Source organism: Peromyscus californicus, unplaced genomic scaffold (genome assembly GCF_007827085.1).
Source record: "Peromyscus californicus insignis strain IS unplaced genomic scaffold, ASM782708v3 Scaffold_6__1_contigs__length_162567912, whole genome shotgun sequence".
NCBI classification, from domain to species: Eukaryota; Metazoa; Chordata; class Mammalia; order Rodentia; family Cricetidae; genus Peromyscus; species Peromyscus californicus.
Genome location: NW_026294584.1, coordinates 150648478 through 150667446, shown reverse-complemented (window position 1 = coordinate 150667446; position 18969 = coordinate 150648478). Strand labels below are relative to the sequence as shown.

Here is an 18969-nt window from a genome sequence, read left to right as displayed (position 1 = left end):
TGTACTTGACTGAGCTGCAGAACAGACAGCGGAGAGAGAGAGAGAGAGAGCAAGCTAGCAAGCCAGCGAGCCAGCGAGAGAGCGAGCGAGGGAGCCAGCTAGAGGGAGGGAGAGAAGGAAGGGAGGGGTGGGGGCGAGAGGTAAATACTCTTAAATCGGAAGGGAGCTGCCTCCACTGTGGTCTTGACAGGTGCTGCCTGGGCTCCGCTGCGCTGTAATAACTGGGTGACCTTTTCTTGGGCTGTATTATGTCTGGCTGGGAAGGAATTGCATTTTGCGGCTGAGAGCCAGGGCTTCCTTCAGCTCGGGCTCCTCACATGCTGCTGGGGTAAGTTGTCTGGAGCCAGGACCAAGAGAGACATCCCCCTGGACTGCAGTTGCCTAAAAGAAGGACACCTGTGGCTCGCATGCGGTCCACACTGGTACTTGGCGGATCCTGGAGGACCTCATTATTTTAAACTTAAAAAAAAAATAGAGATCCACCCCCCCCTTTTTTTTCAAACAATGTTTCTTTTTGACCTTTCCCAAGGAGAAGCGCTACCAAGCAGCCTCTGTGCTCACTGAACACCCTCCCCTGTATCGCTTAATTGAGAAGGTAAGTGAGAGGCTGTGTACACACGCGTCGGCTTATTTGTGCTGTGTGTGTCTCCGGGTGCGCGCGTGCGTGTGCGGATGTTGGGTTGTTTTTTTCTTCTTCTTCTTCTTCTTCTTCCCCATCCTCTCTCAATGAAGCATAAAGTAAAGCTGCACCGAACCATCCCCACCACCAGCACTGCAACTTTCACCCGGCTGCAGGTCGGCAGAGATGGTTTTTGTTTGTTTGTTTTATTTAAATCATGGGAGGCATCATTATTTTTTATGATGAGACGCGAAATAGACGCGGGGCGGAAGATGAGGATGCCTGAGGAAGAGGGGGAGCGTGCCGCTGCAGCGCCACATCTCAAGTAGGAGTCCAGAGCATAATAGACAAAGTTCATTGGGAGCTGCAGCATACATACTCTGACTCCGGAAGAGGGGTTGGGACAGTTTGCAAAGGTTGGGGGGTGGGGTGTTGCTTTCAGACTGAGGGAAGTGGTGTCAGTCTTGGGTATTTTCTCGGACCTCTCCGTGCCTGCTTGGTGAAATTCATGCCCTCCCCCAAGAAAGAGTTGAAATTACAACCTTGTTCCTGTCCACACCCCTGCTTCTACCCTATGCAGCCTTAATAACAAAACACTGCTTTCTATGTGTTGCAAAAGTGACTATGTGGGAGCATGCAGAGAGGAGAAAAGTGTCCAGTGGAAGCAGATTCCTTGGACCCAAGTGCCTGCGTCTTAACAGGTCTAGAGATTCAGCATATTTTAACGGGGGCTACTCAGATTGCTGTTATGAAACACAAGTCAGATTTATGATCTTTTTCATACCGAACACGATATGCTATGCTAACACTGCGTGTGACGGTTTAATCAAATCCATTTGTTACCAGGAAGCTAAAAGGGGCCGCTGGGATTTTAGGATTACGGGCAGAGTTAGGGAAGCATGTGGCTTTGTCATTCGCCATCATTTTACACGTTCCCTCATCCCTTCCCCCACCGCCTGCCTCCCTCGCCACTAGACCCTAGCTCCCAAAGTGGCTTCACAATAGTGGATCCTCGGCCCTGTAAGCTGCTCACCAGATCCACGCTTGGGCCCCAAATACAAGTGACTCCCCTCTTCTACTTCCTGCTTGTGGCCTTGGTGCTCCATGCGAAGCTGCAGCGGCTCGGGCACGCCTAAGTCAACTCATGCAGAAACAGGAGAAAAGTTTTGGTAAGGTTACAGTCTATCCTAGATGCACTTTCTCGGGGCACTCGGGCACTCGTGGCTAGCTCCAGCGCCTGCCAGCTCTTCTACTGCTGAAGATACGAAATATTATTGTTGCTACTGCTTTTAAAGACTGCTGCTTTCGACCAATTAATCTCGCTAGGTGCCACAAATACTGGTGCATTCTTTGCAAACCCATCCCTGTGTGGCTGCAAAGACACAGCTACAAAAGGTTGGATCATAAACTCCGCAAGGGGATTCTTTGTTAGAGTGTATGTATGTTTCTTATTTTTTTTTTTATTTTGCATGTGAGCTGCATCAAAATTGAACCCAGTCTTGCAAATCTCTTGTTGGCCTTTGCCAAGCACTAGCACTTTGCTGCCATGGTAACTGTAATTAAACTGATAAGAGTGGGGAAATGTCAGTATCTCTGAGCCTTGCAGCTGCATTGGAGAAAAAGGGAATCAAATTGGTTCCCAGCTCCATTGCTCAAAAAGGGGAGGGTGGTGGCAGGACGCGGAGGGGGGTTGGGAGTTGAAGGGGCAGAACAGAGTTAAGCAGCTCTAGTGCCAGAGATTTGGGGACATCTATCTGCATTGTTTTCCCTTAGGGGGCTGCAGCCTGTAGGGGTGCTCTGGGCCAGTGAACAGAGAGAAACAAGCTTTTAGGCCCAATCCAGTTTTCCAATCTGGGTTAGGGGGAGTGAGTGGGAGTGGGATGAAGATGGGCAGGAGGAGAGAAAATCTTTTGTTTGGTACTCTTGGCAATCGAAAGGCTGTGTTGGCCAAATTCTTTTAATCTCTGTCATTGCTCCCAGCTGCGAAACCTGCGGTCCCAATTTTAACATCCTCTCCTCCAAAAGCCCTTCGTGATGGAGCCCCTTCTCCGTCTCCCAAATTGTCCTCTGTAAATCTTCTGAAAGGGAAAGAATGTTTTCCATTCATTCTGTGTGATCAGTCCAAATAATACATCCGTGAAGAAAAAAAAAAGAAAGAAAGAAAGAAAGAAAGAAAGAAAAAACACTGTGCCTAAGTGCTGCACATCTTTCATTATTGTGATTATTTTTTTAAGCCCCTGTGTGTTGTGGAGTTGTGGTTACTTTGTTGTGTTAACTACTGAAGCTAAGACTGTGCGGATGAATGGCACAGAACAAGGGAACATAATGGAGGCAATCAACCGTCAGGCCTTCTCACAATGCAATCCAGGCAATTAAAAGCTCACCAGAGTTTAAATGAAACGGTTCTACTTATTTCTGCACAGCACACTGCACAGGCTATTATTTATGTCTTTTTTAAAAATTATGATTTCCCTTAAACTGTCAAATAACTCAGAATGGCAGGGTCTCAGAGGCAATAAGAATTTCCCTCAGAACAATTTGCATGCCAATCTAAAACTAGTTATGAGTGCTGATGGGCTATGAGCAACTTGTGAAGTGTCTCTCTCAGCCACGAACACATAACTCTCCCCAGACACACTCTCTCGGATCAAGAGCAGAGAGTGTTCAGTGCTTTCTGCTTTTTAGGGGCCTGGCAACACGGTGACTACTAAGTGATTGTTTTCCTACAATTTTTTTAATGCATAGAATGGAACAGATTCCATTTGCAAGAGAAAAGGGGTAATGTTCTTTAAAAGAAGATATGAGGATGGAATAGAAAATATCAAACTTCTTTTATGCACAAGGTCAAACAGAATGTAAGAGTTTCAGTTATTAATTGGCCTCTGAGTGCTAAATTAAAATGTCAACACAACAAAAACATTTTGTGAAGACAAGCAATATAGTATTCCTTGTGCCAAATGTTGGTATCTGCTGTCTTGGTTACAATTTATTTTGAATAAAGATAGCTGACTCTTTACACTTAGTAATAATGTCACAAACATGGAAAATAATGGAGCTTAGCTTACTACCAAGAAGAATTACTATTTTCCATCATTTAGCTTTGTGATATAAAAAACACAGACTCAAATTAGATAATTAGGACAGTTACCTTTAACATACCTCTAGATGCTTTCAGTCATGAAATCCGGACTTCCTTAGTAAATCGAAATCCCCCTGCTCCCCCTAGGTATATGACTAAGAGGCACCTGGGCCTGTTGTGCACCATAATTAATGGGACTCATGCCTTGTGGGACCTTGCTAGAAAAGGATAACTAGTTCTGATCAAAGAAACTTCATTTGTTAGAAGTTCTAGAGAGTGAGATTTAGCAAGGCTATCAAGGGTTATGATTAATCTACACTAGGCCCTTAGCTCCTTCAAAAGAAAGGGGCAGAAAGCAGGCTACGAGGATACCACCTGCTCTGTGCACAAATCTGTTGTTGGCCCACAGCTCAGAACACCACAGCCCTGTATGTCAGAAACACAAAACAGCTACTCCACTTTCCCCCCTGCATTCCTTCCTCGGCTGCTCCACCAGACAAGTTGTTTCCTAATGAAAGCTCAAGAACATTCTAATATTACATGTAGTTCATGTGCCGTTGGTAGCTGAAAAACTTATTCAGCTGTGGGCATGCTTTCACGCCTCTTACCAATGTGATTTTCTTTTACAGACAGGGGAGGTAATGAGGGTTGAACCCTTCATCATAAGGTATCAGAAAGGGAGAGTTTACCTATCTTGAAGAGAAATGAATCAGAAATGCTTCATTTTTCCCTTCTGAAACTCTCTTAAATGCATTCATATTAGGTGGTTTGTTTTTATTTTAATCTTTGTCTGTCTAAGTTTAAAACTTTATGCCTAGGAGAGGAAACTAAATGTTAAGGGGTGGTCTGTGGGTGCAGGTAGACCACCTGGTACCACGTCCATAGTGCCACTGTCGTCCAGTTTTCAAAGGGCCCCTTCACTTCCCTGCCTCTCTGTATTATAATTTGTAATATGAGGGAATCGATGATGTCTGCAGTATTTTATAGTGATTCAAATCCATCATGTGATAATGATGAAGCTTTGCACAGCTGCCCAGCTTTTCTTTCTTTTTTAAGGCTGAGTGTTTGACACCTGGGGAAAAATAAAGAAAAACTCAAAAATGAATATTCAATTATTTGAAAATATTTCAGTCCAGTTGTGAAGCCCATAGAAGCAAGATTCCCTGCTTATGAAGAATGTTAATCATTGACATATAGACTACGGGGATATTTAATATGATATATGTATACTTTCTATAATGTATCTATTTATGGGTGACTGTGTAATTTTATATATTCTTGAACTTTGTCTTCTGTTTCTTCTTTCCCTTATAAAATAAGTGGATACTTGTGGCTATCAGTTGCATAATCCTATACTTGTATTAGATTGGGGCATATATTATATAATAAGTGGTGAGTCTTCAATAAAAGCAGTGACTAATGTGTATGAAAATAAACACATTTTGTTATTTTAACACAATGAATACTTTGAAATATCAAGGATACAGAAGCAAGTATTTGGATGTAAGTAAGCACTATAGAATTGATGGGTTTGGGGGACAGATGCACTGTGTACTTATCTATAAACATCTGTACCACTAAGCTAAGATTCTGAATGTCTACAGATGCATGCTTCTTCCATCACACATACGTTAAGTGAATTGTTTCTGCAGTTAAGCAAAGCTCAGTTTTGATCCCTGTCAGGTCAGCCAATATGAGCTAGTTTCAGTTGCTTGCTTCTCTGGGTTGTCACCCACTTACTCACGTGTTCTTACGAGGGCACCGTTCTGTGTGGAGAATGGAACACTATGGAAATGATTGAAGGATATCTAACCTCCATATCCAATGTCAAGGTCCAGCATGCAACATCAGTTCATCACTGTTGCTGCTTCATGTGAATGAGTTCATCAAGGTTTTCATATGGATTTTTACGAAGTTTGAGGGTTTTTTTCCAAAATGTAGTTTGGTTGTAATACTACTCTCAGAAAGGAAGGAAGGACAAGAAGAAGGAAGGAAGGAAGGGAGGAAGGAAGGAAGGAAAGAAGGGAAGAAGGGAAGAAGGGAGGGAGGAAGGGAGGAAGGGAAGAAAAAGAAGGAGTGCAGAAGGGTGTTAACTATTTCACCTGTTTGTCTTCCTTTCTGTCTTGGAGTCTCAGTCCTCCTTTCTCAATTCTTTCCCTCAGGCATACAAATGCTCTCAGTTCAGCCAGACACCAAGCCGAAAGGTTGTGCTGGCTGCAACCGCAAAATCAAGGATCGGTACCTCCTAAAGGCGCTGGATAAATACTGGCATGAGGACTGCCTGAAGTGTGCCTGCTGCGACTGCCGTCTGGGAGAGGTGGGCTCCACCCTGTACACTAAAGCTAACCTTATCCTCTGCCGCAGAGACTACCTGAGGTAGGGATTACCTTTTGCATACCAGTGATGGCTAGATGCCTTTTAAAGTACATTTGTAAGTGTATTTTTGGTTTGTTTGTTTGATTTCCTTAACTACCGACTGATGTTCTTGAAAGATGTTATCCTGCCAGCCTTGTATCACACAAACTTCTGCTTAAGGGATAGCCAACACAAACACCTAAAGTGTTTTAATTTGGCTTGTCCATGTGCTCTGATTGAGGAATCAGGCATTCATTACTTACATTGGAAATGACAGCTAATGCCAGGGATGTACCTAGATGAAAACAGCATCCAGGTTGTTTCTTTCATTAAAGCATAAGAGATGAAATTGCTTGAGTCTGACAAAGAGAAACACATCGGTTGCTTAGCTGAATATTTTAGCTCTGTACTTTTAATAAATTCAACTTTAGTTAGACAAAATAATCTGGTTATTCAGCTAATTTTCCTGTTTCACATATGCTATAGAAAATCAGTTTTAAATTCTTAACTTGTATTCATTAGTATAGTTACTGCAATGTTTTAGAACCTTGGCGCACATTTAACTGTGTCTTGCCACCCTGTGATATTTGAAGTTATCACTTCAATACTGAGCAGCCTCAGACTCTTTTGTGGTTGTATAGAGAATGCAAAAGTAAAGACCCCAGCACTGGTGGGAACCAATCGTCATCCTCCAAAGTAAACATCCGAACAGCCTCAAGTCAGTGTGGGTATCTGTGGTTCTGATGGCCTGAAGTTAATTCAGCATGCTTCCTGCTTTCAGTCAACACAGAAATGCTACTGAAGGGAAAGTATCTTCTTTTCAGGGGACTCTGTGACTTGACTTAGCTTCAAATTACTTATCTTAATAAAGTGGGATCTATCAAATTAGAGAAATGATATATGGCATCATTTGGGTTTTCATATTTGATACAATTAATCATTTTTTCTAGCCTGACATTAAGCTATTTATTTGAATCGTTTTCCTTATGACACAAAATTTATCAATCGGTAGTAACTCCTTAACCAACCATCTTGGCCATTCTGGGAGGTGGTTCTTAAGAAATTCGATCCCTCTTTTCTTAGTCTATAATTCAGTTATTTAAAGTCAGATTTTTATCCTAATACATATTTATCTTTTGATTAATGGTAGTTGCATAGGGGCAAATCCAGTGTGGTTTCGCACATTCTGCTCTCCCCCTGGTAGCAGAGATTCTGGCTTATGCTTATAGCCTCCTGGCTAATTACAAGCACTTGTTACCACTTCCCTGTGTTCCCAGAGCTCAGAAGCACACAAGGTGCCAACAATGGGAAGTGACTCTCAGGAGCCAGGATTTCCCTCATTATGGTGGCAAAACTAATCAGAGTTAACTTACAGCATGAATTCTTTCAGAACTCTGCAGTCTTTGAACTTTTCTTCTTTGAAATAAAAATGTCTCCTGTGCTCATTGTGAATGAGTGCCTCATTTCCAGATAAAGCAGTTGTATTTGCTTTTCAGGATCTGACGTGTTGCTTTCTAGGTTTGCTTTGTCTGCACTAACTGGTGCCCACAGCTTTTCGACTCCTTTTGACTTACATTTAGGCACAATTTCAGTATATCAAGTGGGTTTAGGTTGCAGTGGCAAACAGGGAGTTTATACAGTTTGAACTGGAGTAGGCATTTTAATAAGTAAAAAAGATAAACATTAAGAAAAGTGTAAAGATTGTGTTTGGATGTTTGGGGTATTTCTGAATTAAAAATGTTGAGTTTGCCTGTTTCATGGGTAAAATAGTTATGCATTTTCAATGTGTTGACAGCAGAGAAAGTAACCTTAGATTTGTTTTATTTTATTATTCCTTGTGATAGCAAATAGAATATGGTGTTAACCTAGCATTTGATCATCCCAATTAAATATCTCATCCAAGGGAATTTATCAAAATAGTTTCTGTATCTGAAGTCTTCATCTTTTTAAAAAAACAAAATGCATGTTACTCTCTGTGATAAAGGTTTCCATTTCTGCTAGGTTTTCATTTTAATGTCAGGTAACTTAGTATACATACATCTTACTCTTTCAGATATGGTCCTCATCACCAATATATTCATTTCTCAGAGAACAATTTCCTCTTAAATTGGTCATTACCACATTAATGACCAGTTGTTACATTAACAGACCAAGGATTGTTAACATCTCAGATTAGGTTGTTAACAGCAAGCTTATTCCTTATTTAAGCTGAAGGTTTGCTGTGTAATGTGACTTGGGCAATTTCGTCAACACAGAAAGTGTCAATGTGACATGGAGAACTGGTATGTGCATAAAATGCTGTGTTATAGGGTGTAGAATATGCCACAGATGTGGTATGTTTTATGTGAAAAACATAGGTCTCTATGACATTGTATAGCTGTGCCTCTAAGAAATTTAAATAATTGGATCCTGTATTTAAAAACAAATTTATTCATAGATCAAAGTCTTTGATTGGATATAGCCATTCACAAATGTTTATTGGATGCCTAATATGTGGAAGATAGAATTTGAAACAATGACTGACATGGGTAAGAATAGGGGAAGAATATCATTAAGTAACGAGATTTTGGACTCTAGCCATTGCTTTTAAACTTGCTTACAGAAATATGCACAAAGTAGTCCATGCATAATCAAAATTTCAGAATTAAGACTCTGTGGCTATTAAGAAAGTTTATTTTATTGTATGAATATTTGTAATGTGATTCGTGAACAAATACTCTTCTGGATTAATTTTGCTAAGCCTCAAAAATTACTTTTCTTATTTCCCTCTTTGTTCAATATATATTCTTTTTGCATTTTTCACAGCCAATATTTAACCACTTAAATTTTGCTTCAAAATAGTTACATTTTTTAACTTTGGGTATTACATGATTTTGTTAGATTAACAAAAGAAAAGCCACAGATAAGTTACATATTTGTATCATCCCTCAGAGTCACTAGCTACCTAAGAAAGAAAATAGAAAATGCAAAAGGAAACATTATCCATGCTTATAAATTATTGGTTATTGGTATTTTCCTACACCAGATAATTGTTCGTAACTGGAGAAGAGGAAAATACTTTTGTCAGTTGTATTTAACAGCCTAATTAACTTTTTCCCCAAAGAAGAAAAACAAAAAAATCAGTTCCTTCTAAGCTATGAGTTTTAGAGGACTTGACTCTTATTCTGAATGACTGGGATAGTGTTACCTAATGAAAATATGTAAGTTCTCTGAGCAGTGATTTGAGGTATTACATGATATGAAAATATAGGAATTTAGATAGCAGGAAACTGTCTGAAGGTATAACCATCATTACTGTGATATGTGTGTCTTTCTTCAAGACTTTTTTTTTAACCTCTGTGACACAGTCAGTTGCATTTAAGGAAAAACAAAACACCTGCACTGTGCTGCTTCAGACCCCAGAGTGGGGCTGCTTGCTTTCCAAAACTGACCTGTTATTCTGGCTTGTTACTTGATCTGTTATTTTGCTGTGAACATAGGATGTACATATCCAAGGAGAAAAATGTGCCCATTTTCAGGACTATTTTCCCTCCCTGGAACTTTCCTCATACGGAAAGAAAGAAAATAATTGACTTTTGAAAACTCTCACTACTTTCAGAACAAGGATGTGCAGTCGAACTGCCAGGCACTTCTGTGTCAAAACCCAGGAACATGTTTGTTAAAAATGTGGCCACCACATTAATGCATTCTTTCAAAGATTTTAAAGGTAACTTCGTGACAAGATAGACAAAAAGCATCTTTAGACTCTAAGCTTGAGTTTAAAAATCATAATATCTAAGAATAGTCAATTGTTGAATAAAAATAGCAATCTTTAGCGTCTTGTCTAAGAGACTCTAGTCGCTGCTGTCACTTCTACTTCATTTTGGAAAATGTGAGTAGCCGGTGTATTACCAGAGTTTTAGAATTAAGACTTTGTGTAAACATTAAATAGTCAGAAATGGCAGAAACATGCCAATTCTTTATTTTTTGACCTAGAGGCAAAAAAAAAAAAAAAAAAAAAAAAAAAGAATATCAGATCTCACCACTCTATCTTTGGGACAGTTTTTGCTTTTAGTGTTTCTGTAAGCCTGCAAATTGGTATGGTGTGTTCTAAGAATTAAGCCGACACAGCCTATACCTCATGTCTCTTTGAATGGTGTCTTGCCAGAGAGTTGACTCAAAGCTGTTTGTTCTGGTATATGCCATGAAAGAAAGCTGCTTATAGCTGTTTCTACACGAGAAGCTGTAAAATGTCTTATATAAAATTTAATGCAATTTGCTATTTTTATATGTGAGCATGATTTGTTTAAAATGAAACTACTAGGAAAGGGTGATGTTTCACGTTCCACCAAAGTTGCCAATTAACTAAAATGATTGAAGCTTGCTCTGCTGACTGCAAATTTTATATGCTTTAATATAATAATATAACTCTTAAAGAGAAAATTAAAATAAAATGCTGCACAGAGCATCAATCTAGCTATAACTTTATTTCACACTGATCAAACCTGGTACTTCTAAATTTTTATGTAAGATTAAATTTATATTGATGTGCAATTATAGTCTTAAATGTAAATAGAAATGTGTTATTAATACTGTTTCATCTGGGCAAGATGAAGCACAGTGTCTGTCTTAATGTGGAATAAAGTATTCATTCTTTTTCCCCTCACTTTTGCCTTCTGAATATGAAGCAGATGGAAATATTTGCCCTGGAAAGCAGTACATTATTATTTTTTAAAATAACTTTTTATCATCTGAGTTTAAAAATGAAAGAAGTTTCTATCTGGATTGAGATATAAAAAACACATAAACTTTTTTCTACAAGCTTCATTTCAAGCATTTTACTACAGCCCTAATTTTTATAATATATGAATGTCTTAGTTGATCTTAGTACAGTAAAATATTCGGATACATGAACATACTTGATGCTATGGTCTGTTGAAAAATACTGTTATAACTTTTGCAAAGTATTTTACATTATTTACAGCTTTAAAAAGAGTTGTAACTTTTCCATTTTGCTTTTATCATAGGAAAGTATTACTGAATTCTAGTTTAGACTCTATAGTATGCATAGAGCAATATAATGAATGGGTGATAATTTCATTTGATGCAACACTTTAGAGAAATGTTCCTTTTCTGGGAAAATAATTGGTGGCTCATAGTAGACTTTCTGAGGGACAAATACACAAAAACTATGCCTGTTAAAAAATAATTAATCTATATGTAGAATTTCTTTTCCTTTGTAAATTTAGCTATAACTTATTTCTATTTTTAGTTCCACAATTATGCATTTGTAATGAATGAATATTTACATACTTCATATAATTAACTCTATTTGTTTTGTGGATTTTTGTTTTGATTTGTTTATATACTTTAGCTATTTTCATGGAAAATACCAACTCTCTGGGAATATTAAGAATATTTCACACTATTTGATTTGTCTTTTTCATCATTTTATAATGCTTGGAAGACTTCAGTGAGGGTTGTTTGTACATGGAATTTGGATAAGTTAGACATACCTGACTTAGCAAAAAAATTAAAAAAATCTGTTTCTATGAGTATATTTAGGATTAAAGGCATCTAGAAGAACTACATTTGAAGATTGCTAAGCATGCTTATTTTGCACTTTATAAATGTGTAGAATTCTGGGAAAGAATATCTATTTTTGGTTGCTCTTAGAAAATATCAAAGTAAGCCAGCACTTCATTTATAAACTCACCATTAGCCTCCATTAAGTGACTAATAATACATCTTAATGCTGTGTTTGGACTGCATAAACATAATTTATTAAGGAATCTCATTTTGAAAATATGCTGAAAGTAGTAATTTTGTAAACGGTTTTGATGAATATTTACATTATAAAAATGTATTATGTGGTTCAGTTTTCTGCCTCATATAAAAATTACAGATCTTAAAAATAAGAATTTTAGCCACAGAAATGATCATGGTATTTTGCCTCATTGCTCTGCAACCCGTCCAAGTCCTCTTTTGGTATTTTGTTTGAAAACATTTCCTCAGTTCCATCACAGACAGCAGTTTCTTCTCAGCCCTCTACACTGCCCAGTTAGCTGACATGCCTCACTTTTATCAGCTAATGTTAGCTAATGTGTAGAAGCATCTGATGAGATCTTGAAAAGAAGGGAGGTAGAACTAAAAACAGCAATATCGTATTCTCTTGCTCAGATTTGTTTTTGTTTTGTTGTTTTGTTTTTTGGTTCGCATGTTATCTGTGTTTCTGTTAGAAGTCACTCACCTCTCTTCTCGACTCTCCAGTTTCATGGTATGTCGAGTCTTGAAATCTGTGAGGAGCTGACATGTGAAGCTAATTTCCTCGTGTTGGAAACCACAGGACTGATCTGCTGGTACATGTTACGTCTTTGCTAGTCTAAAGTGAAAGACAGATCTCATAACACTGGGTTTATTCCCACTTGATGTTTATCTTCTGATTCTGTTTTCACCAGCTCCTCTGGAGTTTGAGCCTGTCTTCTCTAGTTAGAGTTGAATGATGGAAACAATTTATCTGAAAACTAACTATGTATTTCCTCTGTTGAGTTATTTATGTAAAATTCATTTGGAGGAAAGTTTATACTGTGAAACATGTGATGTGCATGTGAATTTTTTTTGTTAGTTTAAACAACTTATTTTACTTCATTGTTTTTCCTTCTTGTTGTTGATGCCAATGGATAATTTTGCATTAAAGGAATTAGGATTCCAGCAATCAAACACACAGACTCCTCACGTCATTAACACTTAGGCCAGCTTTGCTTTCTATCCTAAGCTCATCATAACAAATTCTAAGCATTATTTTCATAGTTCTAAATCGTTTTGAATTCCTCTATGGCGTTAGCTTCTCATGATATGTAAAATATAACTATCTGTAGGCTTTACAAGTTTCACATAAAATCACACTTGAGATAAATAACCACCCTGGACTAGTCAGATCTCTGATTTGAAGTTATAAAATTAACATTAAGCTTTGTGTATTAAGTTAGACTCTAATCAGCATGTGTTGTTATGATTCAATTTAATATTAAAAACTCTCCAACTGGGCTACTGGGAAAATAAAAGACTCTTAGGAATTGAAGGATTATTTGCTGAGGAGCACGCTAAAGCCATATTTAAGTGAAATTGTTATTACTGGTGCAATACAGTGGTGTCCACATCAAGTTCATCCTATTAATAAAACAGAAGATCAGTTTTAGCAAGCATAAATATCAAATATGTGGAGGACAAGCAAGGGGCATAGAACTTCATAAAGTGTGATAATGCTAACATTTAATATTAATCTAAATACCACAGAGAAAAACTAAATTCCCATCTCATTAGTGCTACAAGATCTCAAAAGGCAACACACAGAGAGAAGCTAATTCCATATGTGCTGGGAAATTAAGTTTCTAGAACTACTAGAATAATGCCATTTTTAATAACACTTCAAGTATGAATACATTGTCATCTGCTTTTCAAATTATTTTTTGATTTGTTTTATTTATTTTATTTTATTTATTTTTTTTTTTTTGGTTTTTTCGAGACAGGGTTTCTCTGTGTAGCTTTGCGCCTTTCCTGGAACTCACTTGGTAGCCCAGGCTGGCCTCGAACTCACAGAGATCCACCTGGCTCTGCCTCCCGAGTGCTGGGATTAAAGGCGTGCGCCACCACCGTCCGGCTTGTTTTATTTTTTATAGTATTACCTGTGGCAAAGTAACACATGCCTGTAATTCTAGCACTTGGTAGATTGGGGCAGGGGGATCAACAAATGGAGAACAGACTAGGCTACAAGGGACCCTGTCTTAAAATAAAATATTTAGAATGTCTTGAGTAATATCCTTTGATACAATGCTCACATATCATAAAAATCAAGATTATACCATTTTATAATTCTTTATGATCACAAGTACAATGCTTATTTTGCATCTATCAATTCCTCAATAAAAGTGTGTTCTCCCTAATCATGACATATAAAGGCTGAGTTAGAGAAGTGGACTGTTTCCTGTTCCTTTGCTTAGATGAGTGGAAACAGAGAAAGAAAATGGAGATAGTGGTCATACCCTCTAACACTGAGTACGGGTGTGGATAGCTATGGGCAGGTGTACCCAAACTGTAAAAGTGAAACTACACTTTGCACAACTATACTTTGAGCCTAATTTTAAAATTTAGAAGGACTGCACATGAACATCTCATTAAGCATTCATTTATACTATGAGAAATACAAACAAATAATTTGAGTATCAATATTTCATTGCCATAAATAATAGATGTAAAATGTAATATTCCTACTTGATTTTCCATGACACATCAATACTAAAATATTATTATTGATATTTTACTCTGTGAAAAATCAGCTATTCGGTCTGAGAACTTTGTGAAAAACTTTTTTCTACAACTGATAAACATTGACACCATTCTTGCTAAATAACTAAGGATATATAAAAGGATATATAAAAATTTTTACTCCAGTTATGACCAACATAGAAAATGAGGTGTGTATGAGTGGGTGAAATTAGAAAAACATGAGAGAAAGGTCAAGCTATAACTAGGTAGTAGAGTATTTACCTAGTATACACAGGGCCCAGGGTTTAGTCCCCAGCATGAAAAAATAAATTAGAAAAGACAAATTTTAGAAGGAAGGTTTTAAGAACAAATATAGACTTTGTAAAGACAGTATTATAAGTTAGAAATCTCTAGAAAATCTGAGCCTCATAGATTTTTTTTATTTGGAGTAAGATAAAGGTGAAACTGTGTTTGAACCTGTGCATATTTTTGCAGATATTGGCAGGTATCAATGGAGGTTACTATTGACATCTTGCAAAACATTTAGCATTCTTGTCCTCATTTTCTCACCCAACAAATATCATTATTCTAGGATAACAAAGCCTTGAGATATAATGCTGAATAAAACATGAAAATAGCTCCTGCCCTTGTGGAAATTTTATCCTAATTACACAGAGTAAGTAATCATCAAAACAAGAATAGGTTATATAAGCATTAATAACTATGGGGGAAATGAGGCAGTATATGGAGCATGTGGAATGTGTGTGTGTGTGTGTGTGTGTGTGTGAAAGAGTGCACAAGCATGAATGCACACACATGTATCTGTGGAGAGAGATGCAGAAGAGGAAAATGGAGAGGAAGAGAAGACAGAAGAGATGAAGAAATGGAGAACTGACCTCTGTCTTAGGTTATACAGAAATGTACTCATTGAGACAGTATCCTCAGTTACAGACCTGAAGGAGATGACAGAGCTAATGAGGGGCATGCATGTAAAACACATTCTGAGCACAATAAATAATCAGGACAAAGACCTGATAGGTTTGAGGAGCATCAAAGATGCTGCTGTGGGTGCAGCAAGATCAAGAGCCGTAGAGGTAAAAGGCTGTCAGTGTGAGGACCTCTGCTGTTCTGTCATGAGTACAGTGGGAGTTCCCCTTAAAATTCTGAGTGCCCCCTATGGAAGCTGTGTGCTCTGAAGAGCACTCATCTATACCATTTTGTATTAGAGTTCGTGTACTGAATTACATGGGGAAATTCTGTCACTCATTTACTGTAATTTTTCTTTGGATGTCTTTATTTGGTCATACCAATGAATCTTCATGGTTAAGTAGTAGCTATGAAATATGATCCAAAAAACCATGAGGATGTGGTAATATGACTATCTGCAAGTAATCCACAGGCTATTGTATAATTGTGTTTGATTTTAAGTCAACACCTCTACTTATATATTGATATGGTTGAAAGATCATTGGAACTCTGTAGTTCAATCCCAAATACAATGAGATGTCTGCTGCAGTGAGGTGGTATGAAAACAAGAGCTCTTACTCAGAAAGACATCTACTGGCTAGCTGATGAACTCTGGCTAGATCACAACAGAGTTGAGATGTATTTTCAATACCCAGGCAGTAATAATTGCAGAGATGGAACTTTTTCAAACATGGTTAGTTTTCAACTTTTGAAGTCAGTTGTACTAAGTTTGAAGTGCTTTTCAAAGATAAGCCTGGACCTGAGATGTTGCTTAGCGGTGAGGCACTTACCTTGTATGTACAAGACCTTAGTTACACACACACACACACACACACACACACACACACACACACACACACACACACACGGGAGGGGAATTAAAATAAAATTTAAAAGTTAAGTCTATACTTATGAAATTAGATTGTTTTCTAGGAAAAAAAACATTTAGCGTGACGTGTTTGCTCTAATCAGCATATGGAGCATTAAGCTGGCTTTTAGGGAAGATGCATTGTTACCGGAAATGACTCAGTAAATCAAGTTCTTAATACTATGAGAGGAACATTAGGCAGGTGCTGTTCACATTGAAATTCGTTTCTTACCACAAACCTAAACCTAGTTCACCTGTGCTAAATTTAAACCAAGAAGAGATAACCATTATTTTTTAAAACCCCAAAACTGATATCTGTTCTTCCTTTAAAATTTTTAAGAACATTATTATTATTAGGTTTGGCTGTTTTGCACATATGTACCTGGAACCCATTGAGGACATAAAGAGGGTGTTGGATCTCCCTGAAACTGTAGGTATAGACAGTTGTGAGCTACCATGTATGTGCTGGGAATAGAAATCAGGTCCTCTGGAAGAACAGTCAGTGCACTGACCACTGAGCCATCTCTCTGGATATGTATAAACTGTGATTACTTCCTAAAAGTGAAAAAAGTGAATTAAATTTCTGAATACAAGTCAAAGTTTGTACCTATACATAAATCTAGAAGATGATCTGAGGTTCTGTCACCATACTTACTGAGAATCTGGGCTAATGAATCTCACAGGGAGACACATTTGACAGATCTTGAAACAGTGGCTCACTTCCACACACAAAAATTGTAATATATACTGTTTACAAAGTAGTGTTAGCCAAAGAGCTCTGTAACCATGGCTGTCATCTTGAATCCCAGGGACCTTTCCTGTGGTTTCCAGTTCTCCCAGTAGCTGACTTACCTCTTATGGCTGCCATCTTGTAAAGGTTGAGTTGACATTCCTAATCATTTGCCATTACCTCCTTCTAAAGTAGATGCAGTTTACTTTGATTTCAAGGAAAGGTTGCTTCATCATGACTCTACAGTTTGTTGATTGAGTAAATAATCTTGTCAGAGGTCATTATTAAACAAAGTCCATCTTTGGAGAAGGTTGATTGTTCATTTGACTGAACATGTTAAATGTTCCGTGCTTTTGATCAACAGTGGACATCTGCAGAGACCTGCCACAGTTAACTCTTGAGAAAATTTAAAATAACTCTAAAAGTTCATTTTAGATATTTTATCTACTAGTACTAATCAGAATCTTTGGTTTTTACCACTCAGGTGTAGTATGGGGTTTTATTTTATATATTTTTTGTTTCTTTTTCTTTTATTTGCTTGCTGTTTGTTTATTGAGCCAATGTCTCCTGTTTCCTAAGCTGCTCTTAAAGTTGTTTTGTAGCTATAGATGAACTTAAAATTCTCATCCTCTTGCTCACAAGTCTCTAGTGCTGGGTCACAGGCTTCTGCCATCATGCCCAGTTAACAAAGTGCTGTAAATCAAACCCAAGGCTTTGTGCTGCCAGACAAGATCTCTACTAAGCTACATACATATCCCTGTTGGTTTCTTTTTTGAGAAAGAGTCTCACTCTGGACCCCAGTCTAGCCTACAACTCACTGTATAGCTGTATAGTACAGCTGGCTCCCACCTCACGGCTCTCCTTCTGCCTCAGCCTCTGCAGGTCCTGAATGCTGGGATGATGTGTGTGAACCACTCCACCAGGCTTAATATCTCCTAACTTTAACCACTTTGCTACTCATTACACATTCTCCTACCACAGATGTTCTTGTCACCATGAGCCCCAATGGCAGAACAGTCATATGTCCCTGTTAGGACCGATTCATGTGATATTTATCTTCTGCAAATATCAACTTACAAAAAAATAAGTCACACAAATTCTCATCAGTTCCTCAGATAGCTCACCTAGTAGGCAAGGTTAGACCTAATCTCTGGTTTCAGAGGTATATTGAGAAGCAGAATGGTGAACAGCCTAGACTTGAAATCTGCCTCACTCCGATACAATATAGCTGCGCACTCCTTTGTGAGTTACTACACCCCTGTGGGCCTCCATGTACTTCCTGGCAAGTTGAGGTGCTGTTACTCGACCCCTGTCAGCCCCCATGTACTTCCTGGCAAGTAGGGGTGCTGTTACTCTACCCCTGCAGGTCTCCATATACTTCCTGGCAAGTGGAGGTGCTGTTACTTGATCCCTGTGGGCCTCCATATACTTCCTGGCATGTTGGGGCGCTGTTATTCCACCCCTGTGAGCCTCCATGTTCTTCCTGGCAAGTCAGGATGCTGTTATACAACCCCTGTGGGCCTCCATGTGCTTCTTGGCAAGTAGAGGCGCTATTACTCTATCTCTGTGGGCCTCCATGTACTTGCTGGCATGTCAAGGTGCTGTTACTCCACCCCTGTGAGTCTGCATGTTCTTTCTGGCAAGTCGGGGTGTTGTTATGCAACCCCTGTGGGCCTCCATGTACTTCATGGCAAGTAGGGGTGCTGTGCCCTTTCATGGATTTGTTGGGGAATCACCCTGGGAAGAAGCTCAGCATAGCAACTGACAGTTCACTGGCGGCTTCTGTTGATGTGAGGGAAGAATTTCCCTGAGTTATGAAGATAAGGTAGTGGGAAAATTAAACATAAAAAGAACATTAAAGAAACAGATTAAGATGAGGTTTAAGAGTGATTAATAATCACGAATATGAAAAGCTGCTACTGTAATAAGATCTTTTGCCGGCTTTTCATTTACAAAGAAGATGGATGAAGAAATAGCTAAATATCATGTGCACTTGAGGCCACATTAAAAAAAAAAAAACCAAGATTTCCTAACAGTAGAGATTATTATTAGGGCCAATTTGACTCTTTAGGGGAATTAGTGAAAATTGGATTTCCTCTGTAACTGAA

At 38.3% G+C, this 18969-nt stretch overlaps 1 protein-coding gene across 10 annotated transcripts in view; it reads left to right on the top strand.

Annotated features, from left to right (window-relative positions):
• The window catches only part of Lmo3 (LIM domain only 3), a 63443-nt gene that overhangs the window by 3433 nt on the left and 41041 nt on the right, over positions 1-18969 (top strand). For 2 of the 10 annotated variants that reach the window (XM_052719151.1, XM_052719150.1), the window contains exons 2-3: positions 530-595; positions 5861-6074. In XM_052719151.1, coding sequence (XP_052575111.1) covers positions 5869-6074 — 206 coding nt within the window. In that variant the 5' untranslated portion in view covers positions 530-595; positions 5861-5868. Of the gene's footprint in view, positions 1-167; positions 596-670; positions 796-1594; positions 1789-5473; positions 5590-5860; positions 6075-18969 lie in introns of those variants that run through there. The other 8 variants (XM_052719155.1, XM_052719154.1, XM_052719149.1 and 5 more) reach the window with 7 other exon arrangements.